The 17,307-nt window shown below is 45.6% G+C and overlaps 2 protein-coding genes across 2 annotated transcripts; one reads left to right on the top strand and one right to left on the bottom strand.

The window, feature by feature from the left end:
- Nucleotides 1–4,198: 4,198 nt before the first annotated feature.
- Nucleotides 4,199–12,951, top strand: CCR75_008380 (uncharacterized protein; the record flags this gene model as incomplete). The annotated part of the gene is made up of 2 exons (XM_067966432.1): nt 4,199–5,014; nt 12,106–12,951. 2 exons carry the CDS (start codon nt 4,199–4,201, stop codon nt 12,949–12,951), a joined length of 1,662 nt encoding a protein of 553 aa, XP_067822503.1.
- Nucleotides 12,952–13,786: 835 nt separating this feature from the next.
- On the bottom strand, nt 13,787–16,231 carry CCR75_008379 (uncharacterized protein; the record flags this gene model as incomplete). Its single annotated transcript, XM_067966431.1, has 1 exon — nt 13,787–16,231. The coding sequence occupies one exon, from the start codon at nt 16,229–16,231 to the stop codon at nt 13,787–13,789; it is 2,445 nt and encodes an 814-aa protein (XP_067822958.1).
- Between the last annotated feature and the right edge of the window lie 1,076 nt (nt 16,232–17,307).

The raw sequence follows: 17,307 nt of genomic DNA on the forward strand, positions 1-17,307 counted from the left end.
GGGAGGTGATAGTAAGCAGGCCCTAGTCCCAATTAGCTCTGCGCGTAAGGCACGGAGTGTGAGTATAAGCATGGCTTGTTAGTTGCTCGGACGACTGTAAAGGGCTGAGTGGCACGTCTAAGTCCACCCCGTGTGGTCGGCCGAGGTTGCATGTCAGTCTGGCAAGTTGCCAGGGATTTTCGGGTCAAACTGTTAAATGCACGTGAGCAACACGGGAAGTGACACGTGAAATGACACTTAAACGATCACTGGACAAGGAATTGAGTTACATAACTCCTCGTCGAATGTCGGATTGGACACCAGCTCCGTTACCTAGCCAATAAAGGTTGGGAAAGTTGGGAACGTGGATGTCCCGGCCTCTAAGAGGCGTATTGTCCCGATTGGATGTCCCGGCCTTTAAGAGGCGTACTATCTCGATTCCGCGACAGCAGTGACGCGAAGCGTCGATAACGTCACAAAGTGATACGAGCGAGTTGCACACGCTTGTATATGGTGTGATCGGTAACATTGAGGGAGAAGTTAGCCTTGAGGCAACACCTTAATTAGCCGAGCCTTAAAGGCTGGTGCCCTATCTAAAATGGTGGTCATTCGACCAAATATTGAGTCAAAATCATCATCGCTTCTGGATGAAGCCGTCCTAAAGGAAACAAAAGCTGCACTTAGTGCGCGGAGCGGATCATCGATCCTTAAAGATTCTACGGACCCATTATATTCCTTCGTTGAGGAATTCCAAGATGTGGTGTGTACCAATCCACCATCCGTTTTACCTCCATCATAAATTGACTTGATTCCGGGAATTAAATACTGTGTTACACGACAGTTGCCTTTACCAAAGGAACAGTGTGACGTCATTGACGATTTTTTCTGCGCTAAGCAACGAGGTACGACAGAGTAAATCTCCCCATTCGACAGCGACATTTTTGTCAAAAGCCAAATGGTGAATAACGCATTGTACATGCTTATAACAAGCTTGCACAGAACCCCGTTTCTAGAAAGGATATTCTTCAGAACAATATGGTGGATGTAGAATGTAGAGTGCACTGGACTTAGTCGATGGTTACTACCAACTGCTCATGCGGGCTAGCGATATCCCGCTTACAGCAGTTAGCATCCCAAGCGGTATGTTATGGGAGTGGTTGGTTATGCCACAAGAGCTTTTCAACGCCCCGGCAACATTTAATCGTCATGTGACGCAACTTTCCGCCCTCATCGAGGTTATGCACAGCTTATTTCGATGACATTTTTGTCCATAGTCGTGCGAAGCAGGGTCGGTCAGTAAATGGAAAACCATCTAGACCATTTGCGGACAGTGCTCGAGTGTATGCGCACAAATAAATTGTATGCCAATGCATCTAAATGCATTTTAGGCGCAGACGAAATTTCTTTTTAGGATGCTTCATTGGAAAGCGAGGCCTTAAAGCGGATCCCGCTAAGGTAAAAGCCATCGTGGATTGGCCGGTTCCTAAAGATCAAAAGGATTTGCGTAAGTGGTTGGGTCTCGCCAATTTATTTACACAAAAATAGCGAAAATTACGCTGACATGGCTAGGCCATTATCTAATCTCCTTAAAAAGGATACAGAATGGTGCTGGACTAGCACAGAACATAATGTTTTTCAAGCAGTTAAGAATAGTCTTATCCATGCCCCGGATTCTGGCACTGCCAAATCCAAATTGGTCTTTTAGCGTCGTCTGTGACGCATGGCTTTTGCCATTGGCAGTGCTCTGTTACAAACACATAATGATGGGCGCGACCGTGTAATTGCGTTCGAGTCTAGATAGCTTTTTCTTAACAACTATTTTATTAATTTTTAGGCACTACTACACTAAATATAAATAAAACCTATAATTAGTCCTATCAAAACAAAATATATTTATAAATAATGTATTTTAAATTTTCTTTTTTTTGAAACGATTAATTAAATGAATATTTAAAATTGAAATGTCAGTTAATGCTGCAAAAAATAATTATCCAGTTCACGACAAAGAGTTACTTGCAATGAAGTATGCTCTTGTCCAATTCAGAGTTCATCTGCTAGGCTCTAAGCCGTTTGTAATATATACAGATCACGCGTATTCACGCACTGCGACTAAGTCACCCCATCAGTCACAGGGCTCGATGGCTTTCCTTTTTCGCCGAATACAATTTTGAGGTGAAATATAAGCTTGGCAAGCAGAATGCTTTGGCTTATGCGTTATAACGTGGGCCGTAGTATGAACTCTCCTGTATAACGACTATAACGTCACATATTACCGGAGAGCTACGAGCTCTTAAGAGCACTGAGTCGGACATTAAGTTGTCGGCACGCTTGCGTGCGAGCTTACATCGATTCGTATCGATAATGTCCTATTGCTTTATTGCACGGATGCTGCGGATACTCAGCGCATCGTTGTTCCTCATGATGAGGAATTAAAGTATCACATTCAATGTGCCTCGTAGAGGATTTGATACTCCAAATCCTCAGCACATAATACTGTTCTTGGTGATCATCTCGGTAGAGAAAAGACCTACAACTCCGTGAGCCAGATTTACTGGTGGCCCAAGCACTACAAATGAGTAAGCACATACGTTCGCACATGCGAAACTTGCCAACGGGTAAAATCTCGGCTCATGCTGCTGCGCCACTAGCCAGTCTACTCGTGCCACAGGGTGTTCGGAGTTTATTAGTGTTTGGCCTACCGAAAAAAATGACCGGAAACACAGGCACCGTGGTCTTTGTTGACCGGTTGAGCAGAATGGCTCATTTAGCGGCTGTGCCGGATACCATTGATGGTGAAGGTACAGCAAGGCTGTCCATCAATCGCTTGTTTCGACAACATGAATTGCCAGCGGCAAATGGCTTTGATCGGACCCCCGTTTCATGGGTAAATTCTGAAAATCGATTTCCGAGTGCTTGGCACCAGATTAAACACGTCCACCGCGGACCGTCCGCAGATCGATGGTCAAACTGAACGTGTCAATCGCGTCATAGAAGACGTTTTACGCAGTGTGTGTGCTCAGACACCAAAGCGCTGGAGCTCCACGCTCCCGGTGGTGGAGTTTGCGTTAAATAACGTTGTTCATACCTCTACAGGCTATACTCCGTTCTACGTAAATGGCGTCACACATATGTGTTCCGTGAACGTACCACTACGTGGTTTTCGTGGCTTGGGAGGGGAGAATTAGCCGATAGGCTTGCTGATGTCAGTCCTGTTACCGCTCGGAAACAAGTAAGAAAATTTCTCGCAAAGCGATTTAGTGTCTTATGACATATGCGTAGCATAATGGCTGATAGCCAAGACAAACAGCGAATACTCGGAAGCCAAAGGCAGGAACTGTGTTGATCTGATGCGGTAGGAGGCCGAGTTTTGCTAAACGCTTAAAACCTACTTAAAATTTATTTTCTGCGGTCTTTAAGACCAAATTGCTCCCGCGCTTATTGGAGCATTTGCGGTCGTGACCAAGAAGGGCCTAGCTAAGACGCTAAACCTTCCTCGCAACCTGCGTACACACCCAGTGTTCTACTTCGGCTTGCTTAAGCCATATCGGGTCCCTTTCCATGTCAACGTAAAGACGCTTGCACCGAGACAGACGGTCGTGCCGCAGATTGCTGCACCCACAGCAGGATGTCCAGCTGGCCCTCTAAACGAGGTTGTTGACGTCCAACGTTGGACGACGGTTTTGGAACGCGTCAAAAGAGCCCTCAATCCGAGCAAAGCCATCGCAAAGAAGTTGCGCCTCGTGCTTAAAGAGATCAAATGCTTCCGCCGAAATTTCGCTTCCGTCCCGCGTTGCTCGATAAGCGAAGGAACTTACAGTTTTACGTGGAAAAGCTCCTAAAGCGATCTGTGAAGTTACAACTCCACTTTCGTAAGGAAGGTATGACGGGAATGTTTAACGCAAATTAATAGCTCACCATAAATTTCCGGTAATTCTTAGACAAGTTTGACAATTTTCTTTAATTTTAATCACGTCGGGAAATATTTTTTGGCGTAAAATATGTTGATTTATTCTCAGCAAAAATTAGAAAAGCTTGGGTTCCACTTGTATTGAGAATCTTTTATTAGAATAGAATTTCCTTTATTACCCAATCGAGAAATTCTGTCATACAACCTTCTTTAATTTGTCAATAAAGCGCTCCTCTCATTTTCAACGAATATGTTCAGTATTGAAAAGCCCTCCCCATACTAGGTTTACAAACCTTAAGAAAATTTGCAAAGATGGCACAACGTCAGGATCAGATACCCTTGAAGGTCGCGTTTAACGGGGATATACATCGCACACGCGTAGACTTGCGCAGCTTATCGCTTGAAGTTATGACGCAACTTATAGCAAAGACCTTTCGCTTGCCTGTGGGCGAGTTTGTTGTGCAGTTCGTTGACATCGAAGGCGACTGCGTCAATGTAACCACCGACGCTGAGTTTGAAGAAGCCCTATGCGTACTTTTAAATTCTGCAAAGCCTTTGCAGTCACTCAAATTCTCGGCTGCTACGCGACACCAAATTGAGTTTCAGGAGCAGGTCACAGCTCCTCTCGTCAAATCCGTGGAGCTACTAATGCAAGCCCTCGGAACTATGCTCGAGCAGCTTAAGGGTGACGCCAACTTCTCCTCGTGTGCTACTACTTCTAGCGCAAAGCTAGCGCAAAGTGAACACGTTGATTCGCTTAAAACGGCGGCTAGTGGCTTTTCGACCTTTGCTCAGGGCCTCGTGGGTCAAATCAATCGCCTCATTCCGGAGAAAAAAAACGAAGAGACCACTGCAGTAGCTGCCGCTGCGTCATTGCCATCTTTGGAGTCAAAACAAAAACAATCGCTTCTAGAGCCAGTGATGACAACAATGCCGCCGGTTCTAATGACTGAGGCCACGCCTGCCCAGAAGTTGGAGGAGTTGCCTCCTAACACATCATCTGCGGCCTTTTCTGAAAAAGAAGTAAAGTGGGCTGAACAGTTATCAATCGTCAGGGGCATATTTCCCAACGCAAAGCCGGCACACGTTATTGATATTCTTGAGAAGAGAGACGGGAATCTCAACGTTGTTCTTAACATTTTGACGGAGGAGAACTAAACAAATGTAAGGTGAACGGCGCACCACGATTGAGCTATACCGCGAATAGGATTTTTGCGAATGCGAGACGAACGACATAACCTATAGCTTTTAATATTCTTTGAATTCTAAAATTGATCATCACAATACGATGCACAAGGCTATTTAGGCTACTTAGCACTTCTGTTATTGGTGTTGTCAACGTTGTTGAGGCGTCAAACAATAATTAGAAGGAAGCAACACGAAAGAAGCGGTGTAAGCGGTATTTGCATTGACAAAAGCAGATCCTTNGAGCTCAATGCTCCCAGTGGTGAATTTTGCGTTAAATAACGCTGTTCATGCCTCTACAGGCTATACTCCGTCGGTCTTACCCACCCACGCGTTCCTTAAACGATGTTACTGCGTGGCTCAGGGCTTGGAGGGCTTGCTGATATCAGCCCTGTTATCGTTCGGAAACAAGTAAGCGAGTTTCTTGCAACGCGATTTAATGTATTAAGACATGTAATGGGTACGATGGCTGATAGCTAAGACAAACACAAAGAACAAGCAGATGCCGAAGGCAGAAGCTGTATTAATTCTTATATTGTCGAAGCCGAGTTTTACTTAACGCTAAAAATCTACCTACAACTTGGTTTCCACTGTCTTCAAGACCAAATTGCGCCCGCGCTTTATTAGACCATTTAGGGTCGTGGCCAAAAAGAGCCTAGCTTACACGCTAAATCTTCCTAGCAAGCTGCGTACACACCCAGTGTTCTACGCTGGCTTGATTTAGCCATATCGGGACCCTTCCCACATCGCCTTAAAGGCGATGCGCCGAGACAGGCGGTCGTGCAGCAGATTGCTGCATCCTCACCAGAATGCCCAACTGGTCCTCTAAACGAGGTTGCTGAACGCTCTAGCATCGAAAGACAGTTTTGAGCCTCAAAAGAGCCCTCAAACCAAGAAGCTTCTCACGAAGAAGTTGCACATCGTGCTTTAAAGCATCAAACGCTTCCATCGAAATTTCGACCCCGTCCCGCGCTGCTTGATGCGCGAGGGAACCTTCAGTTTCATGTGGAGAAACTTTTAAAGCGACGTCGTCGTAAGGGCCACTATCAGTATCTGTTGAAGTAGCTAGGATTTCCCTCTTCTGAAAGCTCTTTAGAGTTCGAGGTACCTCTTTGGCAAGATTGCCCGTACGCCGTGGACGTTTTTGAGCGTCAAGCTCAGGGTCAACTCACGTCAAACGACGCTTTCCACCACTAGAAAACAAATTAGGTGGATCTATAGCCTCAGTGCGGCTTCGATCTATGGTTGCACGATCAACCGAAGCTCTGAAATATCGGCTAGGCCTTTCTTCGTTTTGTGGCATAAATGCCGAACGTAACTAGCCTTTGGCCTTAAGCTTGGCGAAATCGAAGCGAAGCTTCCGTTCCAAACGAACGACAGCCACATCCGCAGACTCCCTAATATTTCAAATATTGCGGAGGCGGCGGGCCCGATGGACCCAATTCTCAAATGAGACTTCGTTTTCACTTCTTGTTTCGTTTGGAAACAAAACAATTGGATTTTCACTCATTGAGGTCACCGAAGCTCCACGGGCTTCATCACGTAAGCGCGTCAGATACTGACCTCGCGTTATTACCTTTGTCGTAAGGTTTCACTCATGAAGAGCGTCGTGAGCAGCGATCTCCTCCGGCGTCCTCGCCGTGGCACAGGAGGTCCAGATGACCAAGCTGTGACCCGCTATCTCTTTGAGACGCTCTTTCGCACTAAGCAGAGTGAATCTATAATCACTATGAGCTTTAGCTTCTGCTATCACGGCAGCTCGACGACGAGCTTGTTCCTCTGTGAGATTTTCCCGCTCTTGCTCTACATCGAGCGGATTCGTAATGATGTTGGACTCAGGGTCCCGTGTCCTGCTCAATGCAGTTAAGACATCAGCGGCACCACGTTCTGGGAACGGATTCGGGGCCCGCCGACTTTCATCCGGAGGAGAAGGCGTGAGCGAACGCCGCTCTTGTTCCTCCTACTCTGATTGAGAGTGACTTTCAAAGTCCACCATTTCCTCATCGTCGAGGAAGCTGCTCAGAGTCTGTGACTCACACTTTATTGTCATAAGACAAGGGAATGCAACACACAACCAAAAGGTTAGCTGTTTATATTCCAACCTCAAAGAGGAAATAAAGCGAATGCTGTCACTCGGTGTCAACAGTCTGATGGGAAAGGGTGTAATGGGGCACACATCGGTTGGAGAACCGTTGTTGTGGAACATTTACTTTATGGAGAAATTACCTTTTTATCCTGTTCTAAATAGTTAAATACTTAAAATCCCATTTATTATGGGTAACTAAATGTTGTCGCCGCCAGATATAGATCTGGCGGCCGGAATCTATTTTTAAATTAGCTAGGGTAAGGCTCAGGTTAAATAATTAAATAAAGTGCAGTCCCCTTTTGATCTTAAAAGCGATAAGTGCCTTCCTAAGGCTTGCACATTGATCTGGAAGAGATAGAAGCCTTTCTAAGGTAAATGCTTTTGGGCACTAGTTTTCACTTGATTCTACGAACCCCTGAATCCGTTGAACTTGAATTTCCTTAAGCTTTAATAGCTTGTACGACTCGCTGAGTTGCTTAAACCCATTAGTTCTATAGAATGAAGAGACTCTGAGGTTAAAAGTCTTCCTCTGACTTTAGTAGCGAGGGAGCTGCGCAACAGTAACGCTCGGCTTGTTCCTTACTTAACGCGCGCAAAGCTCGAAAAAGTAACAATCCTGACCTGACCATAAATCTGGTATGGTGCAGGAAAACGTCGATACGCAGTGGAGGCGGAGCGCCCAATGGGGGAATACGTAGGCTCTGTTGAATCTCTGGGAGGTGATAGTAAGCAGGCCCTAGTCCCAATTAGCTCTGCGCGTAAGGCACGGAGTGTGAGTATAAGCATGGCTTGTTAGTTGCTCGGACGACTGTAAAGGGCTGAGTGGCACGTCTAAGTCCACCCCGTGTGGTCGGCCGAGGTTGCATGTCAGTCTGGCAAGTTGCCAGGGATTTTCGGGTCAAACTGTTAAATGCACGTGAGCAACACGGGAAGTGACACGTGAAATGACACTTAAACGATCACTGGACAAGGAATTGAGTTACATAACTCCTCGTCGAATGTCGGATTGGACACCAGCTCCGTTACCTAGCCAATAAAGGTTGGGAAAGTTGGGAACGTGGATGTCCCGGCCTCTAAGAGGCGTATTGTCCCGATTGGATGTCCCGGCCTCTAAGAGGCGTATTGTCCCGATTGGATGTCCCGGCCTTTAAGAGGCGTACTATCTCGATTCCGCGACAGCAGTGACGCGAAGCGTCGATAACGTCACAAAGTGATACGAGCGAGTTGCACACGCTTGTATATGGTGTGATCGGTAACATTGAGGGAGAAGTTAGCCTTGAGGCAACACCTTAATTAGCCGAGCCTTAAAGGCTGGTGCCCTATCTAAAATGGTGGTCATTCGACCAAATATTGAGTCAAAATCATCATCGCTTCTGGATGAAGCCGTCCTAAAGGAAACAAAAGCTGCACTTAGTGCGCGGAGCGGATCATCGATCCTTAAAGATTCTACGGACCCATTATATTCCTTCGTTGAGGAATTCCAAGATGTGGTGTGTACCAATCCACCATCCGTTTTACCTCCATCATAAATTGACTTGATTCCGGGAATTAAATACTGTGTTACACGACAGTTGCCTTTACCAAAGGAACAGTGTGACGTCATTGACGATTTTTTCTGCGCTAAGCAACGAGGTACGACAGAGTAAATCTCCCCATTCGACAGCGACATTTTTGTCAAAAGCCAAATGGTGAATAACGCATTGTACATGCTTATAACAAGCTTGCACAGAACCCGTTTCTAGAAAGGATATTCTTCAGAACAATATGGTGGATGTAGAATGTAGAGTGCACTGGACTTAGTCGATGGTTACTACCAACTGCTCATGCGGGCTAGCGATATCCCGCTTACAGCAGTTAGCATCCCAAGCGGTATGTTATGGGAGTGGTTGGTTATGCCACAAGAGCTTTTCAACGCCCCGGCAACATTTAATCGTCATGTGACGCAACTTTCCGCCCTCATCGAGGTTATGCACAGCTTATTTCGATGACATTTTTGTCCATAGTCGTGCGGAGCAGGGTCGGTCAGTAAATGGAAAACCATCTAGACCATTTGCGGACAGTGCTCGAGTGTATGCGCACAAATAAATTGTATGCCAATGCATCTAAATGCATTTTAGGCGCAGACGAAATTTCTTTTTAGGATGCTTCATTGGAAAGCGAGGCCTTAAAGCGGATCCCGCTAAGGTAAAAGCCATCGTGGATTGGCCGGTTCCTAAAGATCAAAAGGATTTGCGTAAGTGGTTGGGTCTCGCCAATTTATTTACACAAAAATAGCGAAAATTACGCTGACATGGCTAGGCCATTATCTAATCTCCTTAAAAAGGATACAGAATGGTGCTGGACTAGCACAGAACATAATGTTTTTCAAGCAGTTAAGAATAGTCTTATCCATGCCCCGGATTCTGGCACTGCCAAATCCAAATTGGTCTTTTAGCGTCGTCTGTGACGCATGGCTTTTGCCATTGGCAGTGCTCTGTTACAAACACATAATGATGGGCGCGACCGTGTAATTGCGTTCGAGTCTAGATAGCTTTTTCTTAACAACTATTTTATTAATTTTTAGGCACTACTACACTAAATATAAATAAAACCTATAATTAGTCCTATCAAAACAAAATATATTTATAAATAATGTATTTTAAATTTTCTTTTTTTTGAAACGATTAATTAAATGAATATTTAAAATTGAAATGTCAGTTAATGCTGCAAAAAATAATTATCCAGTTCACGACAAAGAGTTACTTGCAATGAAGTATGCTCTTGTCCAATTCAGAGTTCATCTGCTAGGCTCTAAGCCGTTTGTAATATATACAGATCACGCGTATTCACGCACTGCGACTAAGTCACCCCATCAGTCACAGGGCTCGATGGCTTTCCTTTTTCGCCGAATACAATTTTGAGGTGAAATATAAGCTTGGCAAGCAGAATGCTTTGGCTTATGCGTTATAACGTGGGCCGTAGTATGAACTCTCCTGTATAACGACTATAACGTCACATATTACCGGAGAGCTACGAGCTCTTAAGAGCACTGAGTCGGACATTAAGTTGTCGGCACGCTTGCGTGCGAGCTTACATCGATTCGTATCGATAATGTCCTATTGCTTTATTGCACGGATGCTGCGGATACTCAGCGCATCGTTGTTCCTCATGATGAGGAATTAAAGTATCACATTCAATGTGCCTCGTAGAGGATTTGATACTCCAAATCCTCAGCACATAATACTGTTCTTGGTGATCATCTCGGTAGAGAAAAGACCTACAACTCCGTGAGCCAGATTTACTGGTGGCCCAAGCACTACAAATGAGTAAGCACATACGTTCGCACATGCGAAACTTGCCAACGGGTAAAATCTCGGCTCATGCTGCTGCGCCACTAGCCAGTCTACTCGTGCCACAGGGTGTTCGGAGTTTATTAGTGTTTGGCCTACCGAAAAAAATGACCGGAAACACAGGCACCGTGGTCTTTGTTGACCGGTTGAGCAAAATGGCTCATTTAGCGGCTGTGCCGGATACCATTGATGGTGAAGGTACAGCAAGGCTGTCCATCAATCGCTTGTTTCGACAACATGAATTGCCAGCGGCAAATGGCTTTGATCGGACCCCCGTTTCATGGGTAAATTCTGAAAATCGATTTCCGAGTGCTTGGCACCAGATTAAACACGTCCACCGCGGACCGTCCGCAGATCGATGGTCAAACTGAACGTGTCAATCGCGTCATAGAAGACGTTTTACGCAGTGTGTGTGCTCAGACACCAAAGCGCTGGAGCTCCACGCTCCCGGTGGTGGAGTTTGCGTTAAATAACGTTGTTCATACCTCTACAGGCTATACTCCGTTCTACGTAAATGGCGTCACACATATGTGTTCCGTGAACGTACCACTACGTGGTTTTCGTGGCTTGGGAGGGGAGAATTAGCCGATAGGCTTGCTGATGTCAGTCCTGTTACCGCTCGGAAACAAGTAAGAAAATTTCTCGCAAAGCGATTTAGTGTCTTATGACATATGCGTAGCATAATGGCTGATAGCCAAGACAAACAGCGAATACTCGGAAGCCAAAGGCAGGAACTGTGTTGATCTGATGCGGTAGGAGGCCGAGTTTTGCTAAACGCTTAAAACCTACTTAAAATTTATTTTCTGCGGTCTTTAAGACCAAATTGCTCCCGCGCTTATTGGAGCATTTGCGGTCGTGACCAAGAAGGGCCTAGCTAAGACGCTAAACCTTCCTCGCAACCTGCGTACACACCCAGTGTTCTACTTCGGCTTGCTTAAGCCATATCGGGTCCCTTTCCATGTCAACGTAAAGACGCTTGCACCGAGACAGACGGTCGTGCCGCAGATTGCTGCACCCACAGCAGGATGTCCAGCTGGCCCTCTAAACGAGGTTGTTGACGTCCAACGTTGGACGACGGTTTTGGAACGCGTCAAAAGAGCCCTCAATCCGAGCAAAGCCATCGCAAAGAAGTTGCGCCTCGTGCTTAAAGAGATCAAATGCTTCCGCCGAAATTTCGCTTCCGTCCCGCGTTGCTCGATAAGCGAAGGAACTTACAGTTTTACGTGGAAAAGCTCCTAAAGCGATCTGTGAAGTTACAACTCCACTTTCGTAAGGAAGGTATGACGGGAATGTTTAACGCAAATTAATAGCTCACCATAAATTTCCGGTAATTCTTAGACAAGTTTGACAATTTTCTTTAATTTTAATCACGTCAGGAAATATTTTTTGGCGTAAAATATGTTGATTTATTCTCAGCAAAAATTAGAAAAGCTTGGGTTCCACTTGTATTGAGAATCTTTTATTAGAATAGAATTTCCTTTATTACCCAATCGAGAAATTCTGTCATACAACCTTCTTTAATTTGTCAATAAAGCGCTCCTCTCATTTTCAACGAATATGTTCAGTATTGAAAAGCCCTCCCCATACTAGGTTTACAAACCTTAAGAAAATTTGCAAAGATGGCACAACGTCAGGATCAGATACCCTTGAAGGTCGCGTTTAACGGGGATATACATCGCACACGCGTAGACTTGCGCAGCTTATCGCTTGAAGTTATGACGCAACTTATAGCAAAGACCTTTCGCTTGCCTGTGGGCGAGTTTGTTGTGCAGTTCGTTGACATCGAAGGCGACTGCGTCAATGTAACCACCGACGCTGAGTTTGAAGAAGCCCTATGCGTACTTTTAAATTCTGCAAAGCCTTTGCAGTCACTCAAATTCTCGGCTGCTACGCGACACCAAATTGAGTTTCAGGAGCAGGTCACAGCTCCTCTCGTCAAATCCGTGGAGCTACTAATGCAAGCCCTCGGAACTATGCTCGAGCAGCTTAAGGGTGACGCCAACTTCTCCTCGTGTGCTACTACTTCTAGCGCAAAGCTAGCGCAAAGTGAACACGTTGATTCGCTTAAAACGGCGGCTAGTGGCTTTTCGACCTTTGCTCAGGGCCTCGTGGGTCAAATCAATCGCCTCATTCCGGAGAAAAAAAACGAAGAGACCACTGCAGTAGCTGCCGCTGCGTCATTGCCATCTTTGGAGTCAAAACAAAAACAATCGCTTCTAGAGCCAGTGATGACAACAATGCCGCCGGTTCTAATGACTGAGGCCACGCCTGCCCAGAAGTTGGAGGAGTTGCCTCCTAACACATCATCTGCGGCCTTTTCTGAAAAAGAAGTAAAGTGGGCTGAACAGTTATCAATCGTCAGGGGCATATTTCCCAACGCAAAGCCGGCACACGTTATTGATATTCTTGAGAAGAGAGACGGGAATCTCAACGTTGTTCTTAACATTTTGACGGAGGAGAACTAAACAAATGTAAGGTGAACGGCGCACCACGATTGAGCTATACCGCGAATAGGATTTTTGCGAATGCGAGACGAACGACATAACCTATAGCTTTTAATATTCTTTGAATTCTAAAATTGATCATCACAATACGATGCACAAGGCTATTTAGGCTACTTAGCACTTCTGTTATTGGTGTTGTCAACGTTGTTGAGGCGTCAAACAATAATTAGAAGGAAGCAACACGAAAGAAGCGGTGTAAGCGGTATTTGCATTGACAAAAGCAGATCCTTATGCGAAATTGAAATGAATCTGTTTTAAAGACGCGAATGCAAACACTTCACCGGATGCTAACAATGCGGCGGTTGACATAGATGATACCAAGTGAAACGGATGCTATGGGTGAAATGTGCTAGGCTGTTAAAGGTTAACACATGTGGTCCCGTTTAAATATTGTTGGGAACATAGCGTGCCCCATTTTATCAGAAATACACCGTCTTATGCATGCTGGCGTGGCGAAATAATCTGTAGCAGCAGTCTCAAAAGCAGTGCGAGACTTTCGTCAGCGCCTGATCGCCATGCTTGGCCGATCGAACGAGACACAAATGCAGTATCGACAAAGCTTTATGATGAAAAACTCGAGATCAAATGCAGCTACGAGCTACGATTTTTTCAAAATGCTCACGTGCCCATCCCTTAGAACGAGGTGATACATTTATGACTAATTGGAAACATATAGCTGCCGCAGAATTTTGCGAGATCCAGAGAACCGTTGGCATTGTAAATTACTGAAATTAGGTCACTTAAAATCAAGCCGAGCAAAAAATCACAGCCTTTAAGTTTTAAAAAAGTGTATATTTTAAAACGATGGGGGTATTGCTCTGGGAGTGCGCGACACATTATACGATTCAGATGGCTCCGATTCGATCGATTGATCGTGCCAATAGTCGCTGGAGTGAAGCATCGGATGTGAGTATTCGAGATGGGTCAGCTGTTGAAGAGGATTGACTCGCTTTGGCCGTAGGTAGAGAGCTCCAAAAAATATTGCGACAGCAGCCAAGCTCCCCACAATGATGAAGGCTATCATATTACTGCCGAGGGCGCTGCTTCCTACAGTACAACCATTATCTGCCGCAAGCATACTGCCGCCCGTGTAAAGTACATCTTCACTGTCGTCGTTAATTGGCGATAGCTGCAATTTACCGCTCGACGAGATAAAATTTGGCGGTGTCAGGCTCTCAATCACCGACGACTCTGGTGGTGTCGAAAGCCATGATGAGGATGAAGACGATGGGGGGAAGCGCATTGATGGCATACTTATTCTAGCAGGCGCCTTAGAATCTGATGCAACAACTCGACCACGGAAGCTGTCGCCACTGTTTACCCGTTCGTTGCTGTCTGCCGGACCTGACCTGCCGCTTCCAGGAATGGAGCTGGATGACAATAGCTTAGACGCCGACGATAACGAGCTGATGCCTGCTTTTGTAGCAGAATCATTAGATCTATACCGTGACTCAGCTGTTTCATAGCCAGTAACCGAAGAATTCCTACATCCTGTCTCCAGAAATGCATTGTCCAATGTTGAGCTTGGAGCCGTCAGCTGGCTTGTATTAAATGTATAATTTGCTAATTGCGATGATGGCCCGTTTGTTTCTTCGAAAGCAGATCGTAAAATAGAGGTTTCAGTAGACAAATTAGATTGCTGAGCCATACTTGTAAAACTTGGATCTGAAGTCGCATTTATACCCGAAAGTACGCTACTCGCTGATGTATCGGGCAATTCTGTTGTTGCAATCACAGACTGAAGCACAATTGTATCCGATAATGTGGTCATAGATGAATTCGTCTTAGACGGTGTCTCGATCATTGGAGTCAATAAAGATGATCCAGAGGCTTTTGCTGACAATGCTGTTGCTGCTGCCACCGTAGCAGATGCTGTGCCAAATGCTTGTGAAGTATTAGCTAGCACGACTGTTGTCGTTTGATACATTGAAAATCCTTCATTTACAACAGGAGTCGATACGGCATTTAATGTGTTAAATGCTTGTGAAGCTCTAGTGGTCAAGTTTGCTGTCAATGAGGCTGCATCATTATTAACGACATCAATAGCCGAATTTTCTGATAGTAAGGGTGGCATCGTCGCCTTGAGAGCGTCTGCAGTAGCTGGTGCTGCCGCGAAGTAGTCGAGCGCTGGTGTTGCATTTGTCACTTGAGGACTTTGAGTTGCAATTTTCACCGATTCTTGAATATCACATGGCACTTCAGTAACTGCTATCGGAGCAGCTACGTCAATTGCAGATATTTTTGCAGGTGAAGTATAATCTGCCAAGGCAATTGGTTCCATTGTCGAATTTATGAGAACTAAAATATTTGTTGTTGGCGGCGATGTCAACAAAAGAGCGGATGGAGGCTCTCTCGAAACCTCTGCAGCAACCGAAGCAAGCACTAATGCTGGTCTCTCATACGCAATTACCGGAGCTGGTGCTGTAACATCTGGAGATTCGGTCATATCGGCGCAATCGCCTGTACGTGGACCTGCAGTAGAAGCACCCGGTATCGATATCACCGGCCCAACTGCTGCTGTCGAAATGTCTAAATATTCTTGCATATATGTAGGAACTTGTGCTGTATCTGAGGATTCTTGCTGCGTCGCTTGAGCTTCGTCTTGTAAGACATCATTAGTTCCAACAAAATCTGACGGCGTCAATTCAGAACCTTCAGAAGCAGCCAAAGAAACTTGAATAGGAGCTAATGAGGCGTTACTCACAGCGGGGATTACAGGAGCCATCGTCTGAGCCGCTTTCGTCAATATAGCAGACTTCGCTGCCGCGCCATTCATCGTCGGCGTAAGTGTTCCTCGAAGAGACACTGGTATCGTAAAAATTGCTTCACTTGTCACAGCGCTCTTCAGCGTCCTGCTTCTTCCTCTCTTGCGACCTACACGAACATAATGTTGTTCGCGCGGCCACTTAGGGGGCATTAGGCATGCCGTCTGCGAATTCTCTTCCTTCTGTACACAGCCCAATGTGCCGCGAATACTATCCACCACAGCGCAGCAACTATCTTGCGCTAATGTCACGCCCCCATCTAAGTTTCGCTGCCCTGCTCGCGGACAGAAGAACGGCTTATCATTTGTACCACTTAAGAATCCATCGCACTGTTGCCGTGGTACGCAAAATGAGCCATAAATACCCTTCACTCGCACAGGCCGTTCTCCACATTTATCGCATATTGAGGCCCGGATACCGAAGGAGCTTTGATAGGCGACACCTAGTGCCGCTGAAAGAGTGGCTACCGTCCTCATGAAAATTGTGTCGTCGACCGATCGGTATAAACTACTAAGTAAGATCGTAGCGATGGAATGCTGAGCCTAGGGTTGCAGCTACTTTGCTGCTTGTGGATTCGCAAGGATGCTTCTTACCGCTGCTGTGTTCAGCACCGGGTGTGTGTTGCTATAGCTGATTTATATCCTATTCAGGCTGCGTGGCCGAGCGCAGCTGGACTTCCGAGGCCTTAAGCTCCTGATGCCGCCAAGGCGCACCAATGCACGCTTTTTGATAGCGGGATGAGAAGCTGCGCGTAATCGTAATAGTTACTTAATTCGGCGGCGGTATTATCAATGTCGTTGATAGCGCATAGTTTGCACGAAAATAGCAAATCGATAATAGAACACCCGTTGTTGGATATTTCTTAATTTAAAAAAGTCGAAAAGGTAACTTTTCAGTGTAATAATTTCCTTTCTACAGTAAATCGTGTATCCTTCACCTTGCAGTTTGCATTTCGCAACAGATCGAGTCGTTATCTCTCCATCGCAAATTGCTCGTATAAGTTGCATAATTCAATGCTAAGGTTGCGAAGGCATAGCAAACACATGCGGTGTCAGCGTAGGCGGGCGCTTTCAAAGCTGCCTCGCACCACAAGCACACACCTTCAAGCACAGCAAGAAAGCGGTTTGACCGACTTCTCTCACGTACAGTTAGGTAATTGGTGGGTGCCTACAGCGACATCACACAAGGAACTGGTACCATAGAACAAGTGTCGCCACGGAAGCGGTTACCCGGCTCCACGTGTGCACTTGTTATCGAGAAAGTAGTTTTAAGACAGCTTATATTTTGTAGACGGGCACGTCGCAATGCGGCCACGTTCTACTTAGCACACACCCTAGCACAGCGAGGAAGCGGTTTGCACCTGCTTCTCTAGCATATTATTGCAAATATGTAGCGGAGCTACCTCGCTCCTAAAGTCAGAGGAAGACTTTCAGACTCAGAGAGACGCTGTAACGGGGTGTATCGTTACATGAAATTAACACTTAAAGGTTGTTAATTAATATATTATCTAAAAGGTAGATAATATTTGGAGGATATTACTTTATATAGTAAT

The sequence above is a fragment of the Bremia lactucae genome, linkage group LG1, assembly GCF_004359215.1.
Source record: "Bremia lactucae strain SF5 linkage group LG1, whole genome shotgun sequence".
Lineage (NCBI taxonomy): Eukaryota > Oomycota > Peronosporomycetes > Peronosporales > Peronosporaceae > Bremia > Bremia lactucae.